A 17,258-nucleotide genomic window follows, 5' to 3' on the forward strand; every position below is an offset into this window, starting at 1 on the left:
AGGGGAACTCATGAGTCAACCTGACTTTTCAAATTATTGATCAAACATTTATTATTTAAATAATAAATTACAATTATAGTTTTTAAATAGAAGTCATTCAGCAATAATTGCCAGAATGATTTCTAAATCAATAAAAGATTACTACCATCTTGACCGTTCTGGATCTTAATGTTCAAGACAATACCCTTGCTAAGCAGGCACAACCAACATGTGTGGCAGCAGGACAATCAATAACCTTGACCTCCAGTACAATACTGCTGACAAGCAGGCACATAGGATATGTCGCAGCCACAACGTCAGTGACAGCTGCCGCAAGGCAGAGAACAGACTTTTGGACTTATACATATGATCAATGACAAGTCTCACTAAAGAGAGATCCCTTTTGAAAACAAAAACATTGTGTTTAATATAATTTAGTTCTAAATGTGTTTTATGATCAGTGAAAATGTGTGTTAACCCCAAGTCTGTAAAAACCTGACAATAGTATTATTTTACTGTTTCAATGTATTACTGTGATGGAAAGTGAAAATTCTCAATAAAAGAGTATTTAAAAGGGTTAAGTGTTTCAAGTTTTAATAATGTACGATATCTTCTATAAAACATACTAGGACATCATTGTTTCATGTTTAATCCCACAACAACATTTTATTTGCTGTTACATGTTTCAATCATATACGTGGGTATCAAAGCTAAAGCACTGTTTTAGTACAAGAGGTCAACTGATTAAATCCAAGAGGGTAAAATAAATTGTAAATCTAAGTAGGCGTCTTGCCTGAGATTACACCAATGACTTAAAACTACTATGGCTAGAGTACAGTATCAGTCAGCCCAATGCCGGAGTCCAAATCTATCTAGTATTTGTTCTCACTCTCTCTAATCCCTGAGGCTAGCATAAAACGTTTTTGAACAAGTTTGTTGACAGTAGCTCCAATTTGATCCCTAATTTAGTGTGAGTGATTATAGGGATTAATTATAAAAAAAGAGTGAGAGGACGATTACTCCTATACCCAACTGGGTAAATCATGTGTAATCAGAAAGAGGCTGTGACACAAATTAAGGTGTGTCAGAAGATGATGTAAAGTTCATTGTGCTAATATGGCTGTTTCCCTTACTCATCCATCCAGTAGGTGGCACAAGGCCAAGGTTTACAGTCTGTGCAGGCCTGTTTTACAGAAGAGCAAACAGTAGAGCTGCAGTGAAAAGGACAAGGAAGGTCCACACTTCTCCATGATGGCATGAGTCTGGCCTCCCTCCCATGTCAGCTGCTGCAATTGTGTTTCTGAAGCAATGTCAGTCACAACACTCCAGTGAGGTATAGGGTTCTCAAGCTACACTATGTCAAACCTCCATCAGAACTGCTTCAAACCTTTTTCAATGGCTTATATGTCGTTTTTCTTCACAAATACGTGTATGTTTCACTGAGTTGATTTATCGTTCTCTACAGCAGGTCTAAAGTCATCAACATTCTTGACTGCCAAACACACATTCAAGGTCAAAGTCCTAAAGAACACTAGGACGCTTGATGGGGGATCAAATATATTTAGAACACTGGAGTAATCCATGTCACAACAAATTCTAGTCCATGTTTACCTGCATCTACAACTGCACAAACACACAATTAGGAATATTTCTCAATTTAGCTGCAGTTACTGTAACACCATCTTCTACAAATTCTAACATACATTTGTAATCCCACCAGCATTCCATTCAAACTTTTTAAAAGTGGTGATAGATTACAACTAGTCACAAATCTTCTTGGCTGATCTTGGCTCGAGTCCACATACAACCCTGGAGTGATTCACCACCATGAGCCAGTACTCAGGTTGCACCTCATGAAAGACGACACCAAGCGGCTCCCTGAGTTACACTAAACCTGACTGAGGGAAGCAACACAACTAAGCCTTACTACGAACTCACTTCTATTCAGGTATGTTATCCTTTCAAAACACACACACATTCAAAACCAAGGTAGGCATTCAAGTGTGGTTTTGTTCAGTAGGTTTCCTTTATTGCATTTTTTATCTAAAACAGACAATCTGGTAGAAACTTTCCTTCCAGCAAAGGTTTCTTTATACAAAGAATGACATTCCAATTGTGAGGGGCACAAAACCAAACCAAACATGGCCAAAAGAAACTGATTCCCAAAGTACAACTAGCACTGATATACTAGTTGGTCCCGATAAATAAGGCAGAATTTAAGAGTCCTTCCAAAAGATGTTACAGTGTTGAACACCTCAACATTTACATTGGACCTAAAAATCTATTTAGAGGACCTTCTTCAACTCGTCATACAACACCAGCACAAAGGCACCACCCATTCCTCTGAGAACGTTGGACCAGGCTCCCTTGAAGAAGGCCTTGCCGCCCTCATCACGAGCAATCTTCTTCCAGCAGTCAATGGTGCCACTGTACATGATGTCAGCTGAATAAGGACACACACACAAGTTTGATGTTAATTAGGGTTGTAACAGATCAATCATGACTGTATTATGGGAGACTGGACTACAGTGCATTCTCAAGAGGTTACCTCCTTTGCGGCCAGACTGCATCATCATGCGACGACGGACGGTATCGAAGGGGTAGGAAGTGAAACCAGCAACTGCAGTGACAGTCTGAGCAATCGCCCAGCTGACAACAATGTGTGTGTTCTTGGGATCTGGGAGCATACCTGCAGAGTCAACATGAAAGGATCAGCAAAGGCTGGAGGACTTTTTACAAAATCACATACATTTTTTAGAAAACAGCTTTACAGACTAATGTTGGGAAAGCCTGACAACTCACCCTTGGCTGTGTCATAAACACCAAAGTAGGCTGCTCTGTAGATGATGATACCCTGGACAGACACGTTGAAGCCCTGGTACAGACCCTTGAGGCCATCAGACTTGAAAATCTTTTTCAAGCAGTCACCCAAGCCACTGAACTCACGACCGGCACCTGCCTTGCCGACGTCTGCGGCCAGACGGGTTCTGGCGAAGTCGAGGGGGTAGACGAAGCACAGGGAGGTGGCCCCGGCAGCACCGCCGGAGGCCAGGTTACCAGCAAAGTACCTCCAGAACTGCTTGTGCCTATCCACGCCATCGAGGAAGACCTGCTTATACTTGTCCTTGAAAGCGAAGTTGAGGGCCTGGGTGGGGAAGTATCTGATGACATTGGCCAGGTTACCTCTCCAGAATGAGAGGAAACCCTGCTCTTTGGGAATACGGGTGATGCAGTCCATGATGCCCTTGTACTGCATATCGGCTGTGATCTGTTTGCTGGCATGTTGCACCTGAAAAGACAAGAAATGTTTAGAAGGATTTAAAATGTGCACTTCACTGACATACTTTGCATTTTGTGCTGTGCTGGTGTTTAATTTTGACAAACATAGCATTGGTCACTTCGCACTGAAATACGACGGGCTTGTTGTAGAAGGCCCGCCCCCGTCTACGCGAGCTATGTTGGCATTTGAATGGGCCCGAACAAGAAGCCTCCCTCCCCTTGCATCGACCTTGGTTAGTAGGCCTAGTGAGTCTACTGTACTGCGCCATATTTGACACACGTTGTAAATCGAAATTCTACCAAATAAAAAAAACTACTGATTAAAAGTCAAATAAGGCAACCGGACAGAATCTTAAAGTGTCATTCGAAATTTACTTTAAAACCCGTTGCAATATTTAGAGAAAAGAAAAAACTAGTTGTTTAAAACCAATGTCTACTTCCTAGAACTAGCATCAGACACTCATTTTAGCTCATTTCTAACACAATGGAATGTCATTCGCCAACTTTTCGGACTAGAGCAGGGAAGTGAGAACAGTTTGTTCAATCTATGAAATGGCTTACTGCTCTCAACTGACCTGTCGGACTAATCGCCAAGGTCTGGACGAAACGGGCTTATGTGAGCTAACGAGCTGGCTAGCATTTACTACGCCACTTATTTGACTACTACTGTAGTATACAATTTAGGTATTATTAGCAAGCAACACCAGATTAGCCTACAACCATCACATCATTATCTTTATAACGGGAATGACACTCTTGCATGCTTTTGCGTTCACTTGTTCTAGAAATCCTGTTGCACAAAATGTTCTTCATCAGTCCGCCCAAGAACACTGACCTGGAGAAGGAGTTTCACTCTCTCGATGGGGGCGACTGCTGTTTTGGAGATGGCAGCGGAAATACCACCGGCCAAAAAGTCCTTGGCGAAAGAAACGGCCGTCTCATTCATGTTTGCGGTTGATAGTATAATCTTCGTCTCAAAGAAACCTTGCCGTTCAGTCGCGGGACTGGAGTGGTATGCCGGTGTAGGCGAAATGGGAAGAACAGTCGATTTGAGAACGGATTTAAGACTAATGTGTGCGCGAGACCAAACGAGAGCGTCAAAACCGTCTTATCATTGGTGCGCGAATGCATTTAGTGGGCGGGGTTCAGTCGTTTGTATGAAGGCCCTCGCCTGAAAAGTCAGTCATATTTGGAAGGTTATGGTTTGAGGAGATTATTAGGTCTGACTTCACCTTTGATGTAGACTTACTACATTAGTACACGAAAGTCACGAAACTGAAGTGTATAATTTTTTACCAGGCAGTAACAATTTGTTGCACTTTCTTAGCACAAATATTTTCTTTATATGGAATATATGATTAATTGTTACTAAAACTGTTTTTGACAAACCAGACAGTTTGCATGCCCCCTTAATGTGAGGTGAGTCCAAGGTCAGTATCTTTCAGCTTGGAGCAACTGACACGCAACTGACAGAGTTAATGATCAGCTGTGACAGGGCCCCTTGTAGAGGAAAAAAGGTCATCTGAACCAGTCCGTTTTTGTGTCCTTGACTACAAGATCACATGACCTCCTAAGAGATAGATTATTCTGAATGCAGTGCTGTGCTTGGTCAAACTGTTTTATAACCATAGATAACATATGGTTAAATTAGATATGTAAAGAATGGTTTTAAATGATTGTGGAGAAGGTACAACAGTTACTTCTCATGTTTATCTTCAAAGAGTTCATCTTGCTTTCCAACTGTTTGCAGGGCCTGGTTATTGTGGTGTTCTCTATGTGGGGGACATATTTCAGATCAAATTACTGTCACTTCACTAGGGCAAACCAAGGAGCTTATAGGTGCAAACCAATGACTGTGAGGGCAAACATGGCGGTTCCATTCAAGGCCTTTCAAACTAACAGTGCAGGTGGGAAAGCTTTCTGTGTACAAAACATAGCATTTTGGAAGTACAGGCCATTATAATACAGAACATGTTCTGAACAAGGTTAAAGGAATGTGTAATTATTTCCAAGTACTCTTAAGTTGCCATACAAAGCAAATAAATAGCTTTGTGATCCACAACGTTTGAATTTATAGAACACTCATTAGGGACTTTCAATATTTCACAAAATGTTCCAAAAACAATGTTTTGTGATATAATTTAATGTTGTAACATACTTCATATCACCTTTTGTCATTTACAGCAACATACTGACTGCACTACTAAAACACTTTTTAAATGACTCCTGGACCATACCTATCTAAACATATAGTTCTTGCACGTTGTCAGCTCAAAGTAATATTGGAGTGCTAATATTGTCTTATTGCTAGACACATAATCATATGTGCTATGGCCTTGTCTCATTATTTACATTTAGAATGATCAACAAATAGCCCCATAATAAATACAGAAATCCAAAAGGCACATAAATACATGAGCTGAAGTATGTTAAAATACATTACATCTTAAAACATTGACTAATGCACATGACTGTAGTAAGAACTACATTCTCAAAATAGGTCAGGTTTATGCTCTCTTATTGACGTCTATACCAGACAGAGTTTAAGCCATGTGGCGCATGTAAATACCCTCAGAACGAGTGCAACTGATATACATACTTCATACAGTGATAGCCCAGTCAAATAAAATACTAAATATTGAGGTAAAAATTAGGTATTTCTATGACCGTAGATTGTGCTGTTTGTGGAGTGTAAAAATGCAGCTCTTATTATTGTATTGTAACAATAACTGCCTGAGTATATAACATAGTATAAATGATGAACCAAATGACCATCATTGTCAATATTGGAATTTTATATAAAATGTTTGCTTATGCACTGACACTACACTGCATTGAGCATGTCTGAGAAGTAGACCTGAAATCAATCAGATTTCCATCTCTACAGTATTGGATTCCAACAAATATTTCAGACTTACTCTGGAATCAAAAGACAGGCCCTTTTCTAACCCAATAGGGTCAGCAATCAATGACAAATCCTACCAGTCCTACGAGGACTTGTATCCCCAGCGATTTCCCATCGAAGATTCCTGTGACTGAAAGTTTCTATTTTTCAAGTACTTCTTCATCTCCTCTAACTCAGAAGGACCTAGGCTTTGGTCCACGCCTGGTGCTAACTTGTAGCTCAGAGGAGATACAATGTACCCATTGCGGTAAAGGCAGACCTGTTTGCACATCTCAAAGCAGCTGAACAACAGGCCAGAGTATGGTACAATCTGTGAAAGAAAAAACAGAGTTCTAATAACAGATAAAACAGCACATTAGGATCATTCATGAAAACCCTAAATAAACTAATACCAAGTCCTAATAAAATACCCATCAAATGGTTGATTATTACAACTACAACTGACTGTTCTCTGCCTTTTACAGTATGTGTGCCCCTTCGGGCAACTTTCAGCCCTTTCACCTGTATAACAGCAATCGTGCAGCTATCATGAAATGTCATTTGGAGATGAAAGACGAGAGCAGCGCATGCTGTTCCAGGAACAGAGCCTGCTCTGGCAGCTTGTAACATGTCTGTTCTGAATAACAACCAAACCACTGCAGTGTTTCTGAGTCCTGCCTCCTCACACCGTGTCTGGAACACAGGCTACTATTCTTTTACTGAAGACACAGACACCAACTTCTCAGGAGTCCGCCATCACTTTCCAGTAATTATTTGATTATTAAGTATAGTAAATAGTTGTTAGTATAGAAATATGAATATGTGTAATACAGTTTCAAATGTATTGAAAATGCTATCAATCTGTTCCCACCTTGACCAAGTTGGCTGTGAGGCCACTCCAAAGTGCCATGATGCCTTTGTTCTTGATCACCTGCCTGAAGCAGTCTGTCAGCCCAGTGAAGTGGACATCAGCCCCTCCACAATGGGGCAGGTGAGGACTCTGAGCCTTGAAAGAAAAGAGAACAGCATTAAATATGATGTTGCAAAGGACCTTGATTAAATGAATTACAAGTAGGGTGAAATGGAACCCTGTAAGATGGATTGAGAATGCATGTATCTGCTCTGATAAGTAGTTGATGCTCCCACATGTATTGTATCTGTGTCTAACAGAGAGATATGTTGAAAACAATATAGATACTATTGACATTAAACCAACTTAAATTTAAGAATTATTCAAAATCTACAATCTTTGAACATTGTATGAAGGAAGCAGGATTATACTGTTAAAACATACTATCGTTCAACCCTTGTGGAGAGACATTTTCAGCTGATCTCACATGACTCTAGTCTGCTTGCAGCACTCAAGTCATTACAGTGACTCCTCCCTTACTGATTGGCAAGAGGTGAAATAATGCATTAACCAGATGTCGTAGGTTTCCAGTTGTCATTTGCATTGTCCTTTACAATCAAGTTTTTTTGTGCTTTTGCATTAACCCCATACATGACTTCAGTGGTGATTAAGTTTCCCCCATAAAACACAAATAAAAAGTTACCAAAAGTTATCAAAGTATTTTGTTCTCAAAATGGTTACATTTGCAAATGCCGTACTATACCACTATGATCATTTAAAAACAAGTACCTTACCTTAAAGTAAGTTCAAATTTCCCTAAACATTTGTAGGTCATGTGATATGATTCTCTTTGTTACTTTCTGTACAAAAAATATTTACAGAAGGAACCTGATTGGACTGCTTTCTATGTCATTAAGCACATCAACTGAAAACATCTTACATAAAAATATGATAGTAGAATAGTGCTCTGTGTTTCATTAACTCCTTTGTAGACCTGGCACTCAGTGTATCCACTGTTACCAGCTATCTTTAGAGAACTTATCTATAGTGAGTGCAGACCCTGAACGACATTCACATTCTCAGCTGCTGCAGAACCTTGTGGTTGCTAATTATAGGCCGATAAAACCGGATGTTGTATTCTGTCCTTTGGAATAGTATTGAACACAATGTGTCCTTCTTTTACTTACAGAACAAAACAAGTGAAAGGATACATTAAATTATACCACGCGATAAAAACACTTTCTTTTAACTGTCTATAAACATTTTGAGACAAAAATGCACAACTTCTATAACTGTGGTACCTTATGGGATAAAGTATTCCCATATAATTTTCTCATTGAGGGATACATTCATTATGTCATGTATGAACATGCCCTCTTATGGACAGCAGTGGTACTACAATTGACAGATGCTGCACTATACAGTGGTATAAGACAGCTTCATGTATTAAAATACTGACCTGCATCTTCCTTTTCACAGTTTCAAATGGGTAGGAGAGAGTCTGAGCCACCCCTGCTGCAAAGCAGCCATTGATGAAGTTCTGCAGGGGAGTGAAGCGAAAGGAAGGCTCCTGCCACAGTCTGTCCAGGTTGATATAGACTGCATAGCAGCCAATAGAGAAGGGGAATGCACCTGTTAGAATAAAGAGTTTACAGCTTTGTATCAATTACAGCGACAGCTATGGTAAACAGTTTGGTTATTTAAATGAATATGATATGAATCATAAATATGAATTAATATTCACTTTAAAATAAGAGTGTCAGCTAAATGACTAAATAAGAGGTCTGGATAAGAGCGTCTGCTAAATGACTAAATGTAAAAAAAAGAAGTAAGGCTGGATGGTTGACTAAATGCACACCCCTTCACACAAGAGAGCATACATACCTATAACTGTGAGGGAGAACCCCCTGTAGAGCGCAACAAGACCCTCCGTCCCATAGATCTTGGAGAGGGTGTGGACCACTCCCCTGTACGAGGGCTCCATGCAGTTCTGAGCAATGAGACGTGTCTCTGCTACCTCCAGAGGGTATGTGGCCAGGGCGGCAGTCATGCCAGCCAGACCGCCTGCAAATATGGCCCTCCACTGAGAGATGTAGCCCAGCTCATCCATGTGAAGGTGGACAATCCTAGAGAAAGAATAAAAAAAATACACAAATGAGTTCTGTTGTTAGTCAAACTAAAACCATCTCTCTTGTATTGTCAAACTAAAACTAATTTATCGAACTTTTACTAGTTCACACATAGATCTGTCAACTAATCTTATGCTCCTGCTATACATTCCGATTAATCTGTAAATCTAAATAAATATCGGACCGTACGTATCTAACCTTTACAATTGAATGTGAAATTCTGAACCTGGGAACTTGACTGTCACTGAAAAGGAGGTGCCGGGGGTCGTGTTTACATGTGCCTGTTTACACGTGTCGGCTGACGCGAGACTATTTATACTAAATGTCAACGCCCGAAAATAATGTACCATGACTCCGTTTAGGGCATGGTCGGGTAGGATTGCACATGTATCTATTAATGGTTACAGCAGGTAAAGGCAACGTTTCGTTTGCCTATGGTTAACGATTTATCTTCACATGATGGCTTGTTCAGTAGAACCAGGAGCTCTATTTTGTCTGATTGGACGAGACTAGAAGGTGTGACATGACGTAACTAGTCATTCTATGGGCGGAAGCTCGACGTGCTGTCCCCAATGTAAGAGTAAACATGATGATGTAGCTAACAAAGCTAAGGAAACTAGCGAGCTAAAAAACTACCGTAGAAACACAGCAAGCGACAAACTGACACATTTAATTAAATTCAAATACAATAATAAAGTATGACGATAAAAAACGAATCCAGTAGGCTGCTGTACAGCTGTCAAAATAATGACTAGTACTACAGTAGCTCTAGCAATGCTAATCAACATAGCAAGCTAACAATACGTCTAAACAAAACAAGGTCTAAAGAGCTATTAGTTTGACAGAGATGCAATTCATGTTCTATCAAACCTTTCAAACCAATAAACAAAAATCTGGATATCAACTCACTTTTTATATGTTGCTAAGTGGACAGCACTGTAGGGAAATAGCCGGAGACAGGAAACGAGATTTCCTTTCAAAAACCCTCGTAGGCCCTCATTTTGATAAATGAGAAGAAAACTGTGCCAAACCCCTTTCTTACAGTGAAATGTTCCAACTTGGTTCTTGATTTTTACCACCTCCAGAGGCGAGGTGACAGTTTTACTAAAAACCCCAGCAAAACCAACGCACAAGCAGCTTTGTGAACTTGTCAATCTGTCGTCTTTTTTAACTGTAGCCATAGCTATCCAGTCTTAATATCGGTTTCGTAGATGTATTTGCAGTTCTAAAAAGTCGAAAGATTGTCTTCAGCAGTAGAGCACCACAAGGGTTATTTCTATGGGTACCAAGTTCAAGCGTTGTTTATGTGAAGACCGACTGAACACCAACCTCGAGATACGTCATCCGTTGTATGTCACGTTGTTCAAGCCAGAGGGACGTTGGGGCGACTGAAACAATGCTCCAGTAACACCACTAGGGGGAGTTCTAAGTCCGTTCATTTCGATTCATTTCAGCTTTCAAGAGCAGTGATAGAGCACAACGGAAAACAAGCATGGGAGTGGAGGTAGGTAGACCTTACAGAGAGAGACTATTGTTATTTTATTCACCGGGTGGCACATTACACATTTTGGTCGGTGTAATTGTTTCAAAGTTAGCCATTTACAGAGGTGGAATTTCTATTCACTTTTAGAAGCAAACCTTACAGAAATGTAATCACACCTCAGTCATGAATAACATTGAAATATGATAGCTGATGTTAATGTTTTGGTCCAAGCTTGAAGTTTAGACTGAGGGGACAGTGAGTCATAAGTTCTAAGAGTGGAGTCATAACATCCAGGGGCAGGATCACTGAGGTAAATGACATGAAGCCAGATCATATAATAAAGCATGTTTGAACTGTTTATTGGTTCTAATTCCTTCACTGACCACCATTGTTCCCATCAGTCTCACACACACACACACATACGCACGCGCGCGCACACACACACACACACACGCACACAATGTATCAACAGGGGCTTGTAGTTCCTTTCCTGTTCCAGTGGCCAGTGTTTGTTTTCTGCCTATGTCCGCCTGCCAGGAGTTCCTCCCTCCCCTGCCGGGCTGACAACCTCAGCTGCCTGTGAAGAGCCCACCTCCTGTCTGTGGCTGGGCCACTTGGCTCATTCACAAAGACCACTGGAATAACAGAGTCCTCCAGAGGAAATGACGGTCTGTTCAAAAGAGGTTTCCCCTTCTCTGCAACTCCTCCTCATTGGGAGTATGATAGGTTTGGGTGAAGGACAACAAAATGGTAAATCATTTATCATAAACAATAGTGAGTCAGCACATTGTAGATATAAACCTTTGCCACATTTATTTCACATTTCCTGAGGTACACTTAAATCATAAAAGTCACGACATTGAAGTATGTGCCTGTTGATTCCAATCTTTTGAAAAAGTATAAAAACATGAACTCTCATAATCCTTTTGGTGGAAGTGCACAGGCCTACACAAATGGTAATTCACAATGCAACACCAGATAGAGAAAACAAACAAGGGGGGGAGCTGAAATGATGCCTCGGTGTGGGAAGGGGCTCCGCTTTAGAAGTCATGCTCCTCTTGACTGTCACCCTGCTTCAATTGAAGAATGTCAGAGTGGGAATGAGATTTGTCCCTGGTCCCAAAGACAATAAAAGACTCAGAGCTTCCTTTGAAAGTGTTAAGAAATCCCCCTTTGATCTCACTGTCATATGCATGTGGTTCCTAATACAAGATAATGGGCTTGCTTTCTTAAAAGATAAGTGGTGTGAAGTGTGCTTGTGTTGTGTGCTGCGTCTTATCAACTGGTGCCTGAGTGATTTAACGGGGGAAACCCAGTGTATCTGTTGCCACTCTGGCTCCGTTGAACCTTGGTATCATCTGATGCTCTCCCCCCCCCCCCCTCACATTGTACTCACCCACCACCCTTTGTATGGAGTGAGGATAGAGCACTGCCTCTTTACTGTACGTATATAGTGCCCTCTGGTTTCCTGAATGTGTATGTATCCATCACAAACTGGCACTCGAGTTTCAGAAATCTCTTTGTTCCCTGAGGCCTCCATGTCCCAGGAACTGGCACATAGCAGCAGGAGGAGGCTGGTCAGGACATTGTTATGCTCACTTTGAAGCTCAAGATGAGCTGGAAGTGTGGATTTACTGTGGTTTATCTGAGCCAGTAGAGGGCGCTTGTGGACCAGCAATGGTGTGGGAGACGCAAAAGTCCTCAGTTCTCCTCCTCCTCACAGACTGGTGCCAGGCTCAGAGACTGCTGCAATAAAATTCTCACCTCATTATCTGAGACAGCCACATCACAGGCTTGTATTGGGTGGGAATGGGCAGGGAGAGAAAGGGAAAAGAAAGGATGGGGGTGGGGATCTGAAGGTTGAGAGTGGGGGATGAAATACTGACAGTGGGGGGTGTGAGGAATAATAACAACTCACAGAGGGTCTAGGCCGACACCTGTAATTTAGCCCTGCGAGGCTTAGGCCACACTCTCTGGCCCACTTCACAGGAAGGGGAGAGTTTTTATGCACAGAAGCAACCTTGTAAATGAATGGTTTCTGTAATGGGTTAACTGTGAGAGGGAAGGAGTTATTAGCAATGCCCTGAACAACAGATAGATAAACTACATTTGTCAAGGTAATATAAGGCTTTCTTTATAGTCTGTGCTATTGACACTCCTTTCACTATTTGGGGAATCTATTGCCAGTGTCTATCGTGTGTGAAGAAATGTAGTCAGACAGTTACTCTCTAGTTTCCATGAACTAAAAACTGTATTCCGCCCTTCTTGCCTAAATAAATGCCCTGTGTACAACATAGTTGTCTTGTGTAGTGGTGTGTTGTATAGTATTCAAATGGACTCCAATGATCTGAGACAACACAGTGATACAGATGCAGAAGAGGCTCATTGTCTGGGAGGAGGAGGAGGAGGAGACTGGGGGTGAGCTAAGAGCTCTGGTCTCCTGGCAGCTGGTGTCCTCCTATCTTCACATGTACAGCCAATAAATCAATATCAAATCTAAGGAACAGGAAGCCAGATGGCCTTCCCCCAAACCCTCGACCCATTAGGTCAGAGACCTCTCAGAGCCACCATGGCTACTGTACCCCTGATCCACGCAGCAAGCCTTTGAAGCCATACACATTCAACTAGGAGCCCATGAATGACTAAAGGGGACAAATAAGCTGTTACGACTCAGGTCAAGTCAGTGTTTGTGTTTCTATCCACATCAAAGGCTCCAGCCTGTTTGATATGCAGCCCCCACACCTTGATCCAAGCCATAGACAGGTAGAAAGGGAGGAGCAGTCCATTGAGAGGAAAGGTGGGCTTCTGGTTCTTTTTCAGCACTGGCCAGAGGGCAGTTGACCCAGACGAAGGGTCTGGCACTGTCTCTCATTCCCCAGGGAGTTATTGGCCCTTACAATCACCTCCAGCCATGTAAGGGCCTACCCTATTAAGTACAGGCTTCAGTGGATGCCATACTTACATTACCTTTCATTAAAAGAAAAAGCATATGAGACACTTTGACTTATTTGTGCTGGTATCTTAACTTATCTGAACACTGGTCACAGTGACAATTGCCTTTTTTGAAGACTAACATTTTCTGGACCTGGTGAAACAGAAGTAGCTGGGGTGGCCCTTTGCAGAGGGTCCATGAGGTCACCTTCCTAAATACATCCCACCAGACTCTTCTTGATTTCTGTGTAGGCTAAGGGTCGGGTTAAACAGTAGTTTGATTGAATGGCTGTTCACAGGCCTGCGTGAAATGCCAGCTCTATTGCAATGTGTGAGCAAGGGAGGAAGGGGCTGCCCTGGCCTTTGTATGGCCCAGAGTCTGAGTGCGCGGCCCCCATTGTTGGAGGTCGACCGCCCAGCCCCTCAGACTCTCTCCTCAAGCTGCTTTGTCTTGAGCAGCGTGACCATTTCCTTCATCCAGGTCAGGGCTAGGTCGTGACTTTGGACACCAGTTTACCCTGTCTGTGTTGTCTGCACACCCATAAATACACGCCAGACAGATGGACTGTTGTGTTATCTAAGGAGGGGGAAATGTGAGTTTAGAGTCTCGGATGATGGGAGGAGACTGGAACAGAACTGTGAGGGATACTGCATTATGTATTTTTCTGACTGCCGACGGAATTCATTTCTTTTTTTTAAACAAGCCCTCCTTTAAACACAGAGACGACACATATACCAATTAAACTGAATGCAAATGTTTTCTAAAGCATTCAGAAAAGGATGCAAACATGAGACCTGAAAGAACTAAATCTTAAAATGAGTCGGTGAGATCAGACTGGGATAACCACAAAATTAACCTGAATAGGCACAACAATGTGGACAAGCAGGGTTGGGGAAGAGACGAGCAACCTCCCTCTCTCCTAAGGCGAGGACTGCCTTATCTGGGCAAGCCCTTCGTATTGATAAGAAGAGGAAAGGCCAAAGTGCCATTAGGGGCAACATGTGCAGTTCAGGTCAGCACAGTGCTGAGAGGGGGGCTTCATTTAGAGAGGGCTGGGGGTGGAGGAGATGTTACCTGATAAGGATCCCCATGGGTCTTTGATCTGTGAGAGCCTGATAAGGGATTACAGAGTGTCATGCTGGGTGGACGAGCAGAGCGACAGGCAGGTACAAACAAGCACTCTGAGGATCAACTGCGGCTGCAGAGGACTGGCAAACAATTGGACATAGAAAACAGATAGGTCAATGGGCAAATTAGGGAGAGTAGGCTGTGTACTCTCATTTTCACTTTCTCTCACACTCTGTCCAATGACTATTTCTGATTTCTGAGTTTGTTGCATCTCTAAGGATTATGCTTGATATGGTATGCATGACTTTGCACAGTATAGTACTTAACTCTATGAACAATGTTCAGATTGTTCATGAAGCTAAGAAACACAAGTCAACTTTTTATTGCCCATAATAGTATTTAAGGAATGATGAATCATCTGGAAGTCCTAACACACAAGAACAATCTAACTGATCCTGAAAACCAGAAGACCCTTGAAGTCTCATGGTCTATGGTTAGGAGCCGGCTTCTGGTCTCCCTCGCCAGCATGTTGAAGTGACACTTGAATGTCACAGTATGGCCATGTGGGGGGTATGGGGGCTACCCCTCTGTAGTCTCTCTGGTCACTGATTTAGGGCCTTCATGTGGAGGCCAGACAGAGCCTGGGGACGGGGGTGCAAGCTGTGGCCTGAGCCAGATGCCTTACTGTCTGGCCTAGGGGAAGGTGTAGGGAGTTCTGGTTTGGTCAGCCAGGAGTGGAGGGGAGGGGACAGAGGTGGAAACAGCCTGCAGCGTTAATGTGGCCTCAGTTCCCCCCCTAGCAACAGTTAAGCAATAGAGCAGATATTCACGGCACTATATTTAAACCTGTGTGCGTGTTTATGTGCGTGTGTTCATGTTAGTAAGTAATCACACGCATCAATTTGCACAAAGATGCAGATGCCAACCTAGGTCGTTCTTAAATGGGGCACTCTTTTAAGCATCTGAGATATGCTCATTTGAAGCTCCACCGTATTGAGTAATTTGAAAAGCCTTAAAACAGTAAAAGATCTCCCTTAATAATTAGGAACAATAACTAAATATATTTCTAAATGCTTTTATTTAACAGGACATTTGGCAAGAAGAAAGTGAGAATAACTCCCTATGTCACTGTGGATTGCAGACACGATACATATCCCATGTCCTTAGGGGCTCAACCATGACACATCTGTCAAAGAAAGGTATATGTAGCTTACAAGCTCCAATTAAAAGGATTAAGACGTAAGAGGCCTTCATTGTCAGCTCTCTTCCAAGGACTTCAAAGACCTTAGCAGAGTGAGACTGCAGCTGGCTCAACGGTGTGAGTTTATTCTCTCCCGATACAGAGGATCTTGTTTGTGTTGAGGATGTTTACAGATCCCAGGAAAGACAAACAGCCTGGTTGTGCCCCCCTGAGCTCAAACAGAGGAGCACTGGTCTGCCCTGGGAGAGCGAGGGAGTCAGGATGTGTCTCATTGTCAGGCCATTGTTTACCTTGTCTCTTCCTTTTTACCCCTTCTCATCACCTTCTCCTCACTTTCAAGGTTTCTCGTCAACAGCCAAGTCAGATACACTGTGATGTAGAAGCAAAGTTGCACGGATTCAAATATCAACTAAACACAGTGAAACCTTACTCATAAGCAAGGCACTAACCACATGGTGTCACTAACTTATCAAAGCTCATGTTTTAATGTGACAGTTTTCAGTAGTCCAGATGGCTATTGAAAACATACTTTTATCTTATCATGCTGCATTTATCTCACACGTCTACATTTTCAGTTTCAGTTTTCAGAAGCAATCATCAAACTGACTGAGCAGATAAACTCAATCGTTATATGAACTCATGTTATGATAAATGTTTGCCCAAAGATGATACTGAGTTAAATAACTAATGTTCAGTCATTTCAAGCGTATATAATGTAAATACAAATACATTTTATGAATTGAAGTATTGTTAAAGTGGGCATTTTTGTCCAGATAGCACATGCCAGTGAGCCAGTCTTTACATTTGGGTTTCCTCGTCTGATCTATAAATCACCGGGGAACAGCCCCTAACAGAGGTTTTATTACAGAGACTTCCCTTCCATCCTGCAGGGGGTATGAGGCTAACACTGTTTATGTGTCAAAAGCCTTTTAACTGGCAGGGTCCCAAAGCAAGTATTATTACTTTATTGGGCATCATTCAGACAGTTCCTTTGAAATAAATGTGATTCTTGGTCACAAATCTAGTTAGGGTAATCTAGAGGGGAAAACACGTCTTAAACTGTCAAAGTGACTTGACCAATCCAATATATATATACTGAAAGACAAGTTGGGAAATGTATCTGGAAAATGTTTTTGATTACATTTTCATTGCATTTCTTTAGAATTTAACTGGAGAGAGTCTAAAATCCTAATCAAAATCAAAATAATTGAAATTGTATTTTCAAGTGTGTAGGCCTATGTTTGTGTCAATAGATTAATTATTATAGGCTACAGATAGTGTGTAAAATGTGTAATCTCGCTAAACAAAACAAAACATTTAGGAACTGACAGTTATTATGGTGTATTATGTACTGGACCAAAACAAGATTATATTTCAATTTACCTGCGGAATAACTACACTGAGCTACCTGCCCGGACTTCCTGTAGAAAACGTCAGATCCTAGGTTTTTTGT

At 41.7% G+C, this 17,258-nt stretch overlaps 2 protein-coding genes across 3 annotated transcripts; both read right to left on the bottom strand.

Moving 5' to 3' along the window:
* Nucleotides 1–1,986: 1,986 nt before the first annotated feature.
* slc25a5 (solute carrier family 25 member 5) lies at nucleotides 1,987–4,380 on the bottom strand. Its single transcript, XM_047022901.1, has 4 exons — nucleotides 4,094–4,380; nucleotides 2,782–3,268; nucleotides 2,528–2,668; nucleotides 1,987–2,422 (listed from the first exon to the last, which is right to left on the bottom strand). The coding sequence occupies exons 1-4, from the start codon at nucleotides 4,202–4,204 to the stop codon at nucleotides 2,265–2,267; spliced, it is 897 nt and encodes a 298-aa protein (XP_046878857.1). The 5' UTR covers nucleotides 4,205–4,380; the 3' UTR covers nucleotides 1,987–2,264.
* Nucleotides 4,381–5,385: 1,005 nt separating this feature from the next.
* Nucleotides 5,386–10,502, bottom strand: slc25a43 (solute carrier family 25 member 43). Of its 2 annotated transcripts, none has more exons than XM_047024686.1 (5): nucleotides 10,031–10,502; nucleotides 8,877–9,118; nucleotides 8,452–8,624; nucleotides 7,014–7,148; nucleotides 5,386–6,473 (listed from the first exon to the last, which is right to left on the bottom strand). In XM_047024686.1, exons 1-5 carry the CDS (start codon nucleotides 10,300–10,302, stop codon nucleotides 6,246–6,248), a joined length of 1,050 nt encoding a protein of 349 aa, XP_046880642.1. In that variant the 5' UTR covers nucleotides 10,303–10,502; the 3' UTR covers nucleotides 5,386–6,245. The 2 variants fall into 2 exon arrangements, with proteins under 2 accessions (XP_046880642.1, XP_046880651.1); XM_047024695.1 differs by lacking the exon at nucleotides 10,031–10,502 and adding an exon at nucleotides 9,320–9,381.
* Between the last annotated feature and the right edge of the window lie 6,756 nt (nucleotides 10,503–17,258).

Source organism: Hypomesus transpacificus, chromosome 1, assembly GCF_021917145.1.
Source record: "Hypomesus transpacificus isolate Combined female chromosome 1, fHypTra1, whole genome shotgun sequence".
Classification (NCBI taxonomy): domain Eukaryota; kingdom Metazoa; phylum Chordata; class Actinopteri; order Osmeriformes; family Osmeridae; genus Hypomesus; species Hypomesus transpacificus.

Bases quoted from the DNA above. Each gene is read 5' to 3' on its own strand.
- slc25a43 (XM_047024686.1), bottom strand. From the start codon at position 10,302: ATGGCTACAGTTAAAAAAGACGACAGATTGACAAGTTCACAAAGCTGC. The intron at 9,119-10,030 runs GTGAGTTGATAT...TTCTTTCTCTAG, and splicing joins CACTTAGCAACATATAAAAA to GATTGTCCACCTTCACATGG. The intron at 8,625-8,876 runs GTATGTATGCTC...TTATTCTAACAG, and splicing joins GTTCTCCCTCACAGTTATAG to GTGCATTCCCCTTCTCTATT.
- slc25a5 (XM_047022901.1), bottom strand. From the start codon at position 4,204: ATGAATGAGACGGCCGTTTCTTTCGCCAAGGACTTTTTGGCCGGTGGT. The intron at 2,669-2,781 runs GTGAGTTGTCAG...TTGACTCTGCAG, and splicing joins TGTTTATGACACAGCCAAGG to GTATGCTCCCAGATCCCAAG. The intron at 2,423-2,527 runs GTAACCTCTTGA...GTCCTTATTCAG, and splicing joins GCAGTCTGGCCGCAAAGGAG to CTGACATCATGTACAGTGGC.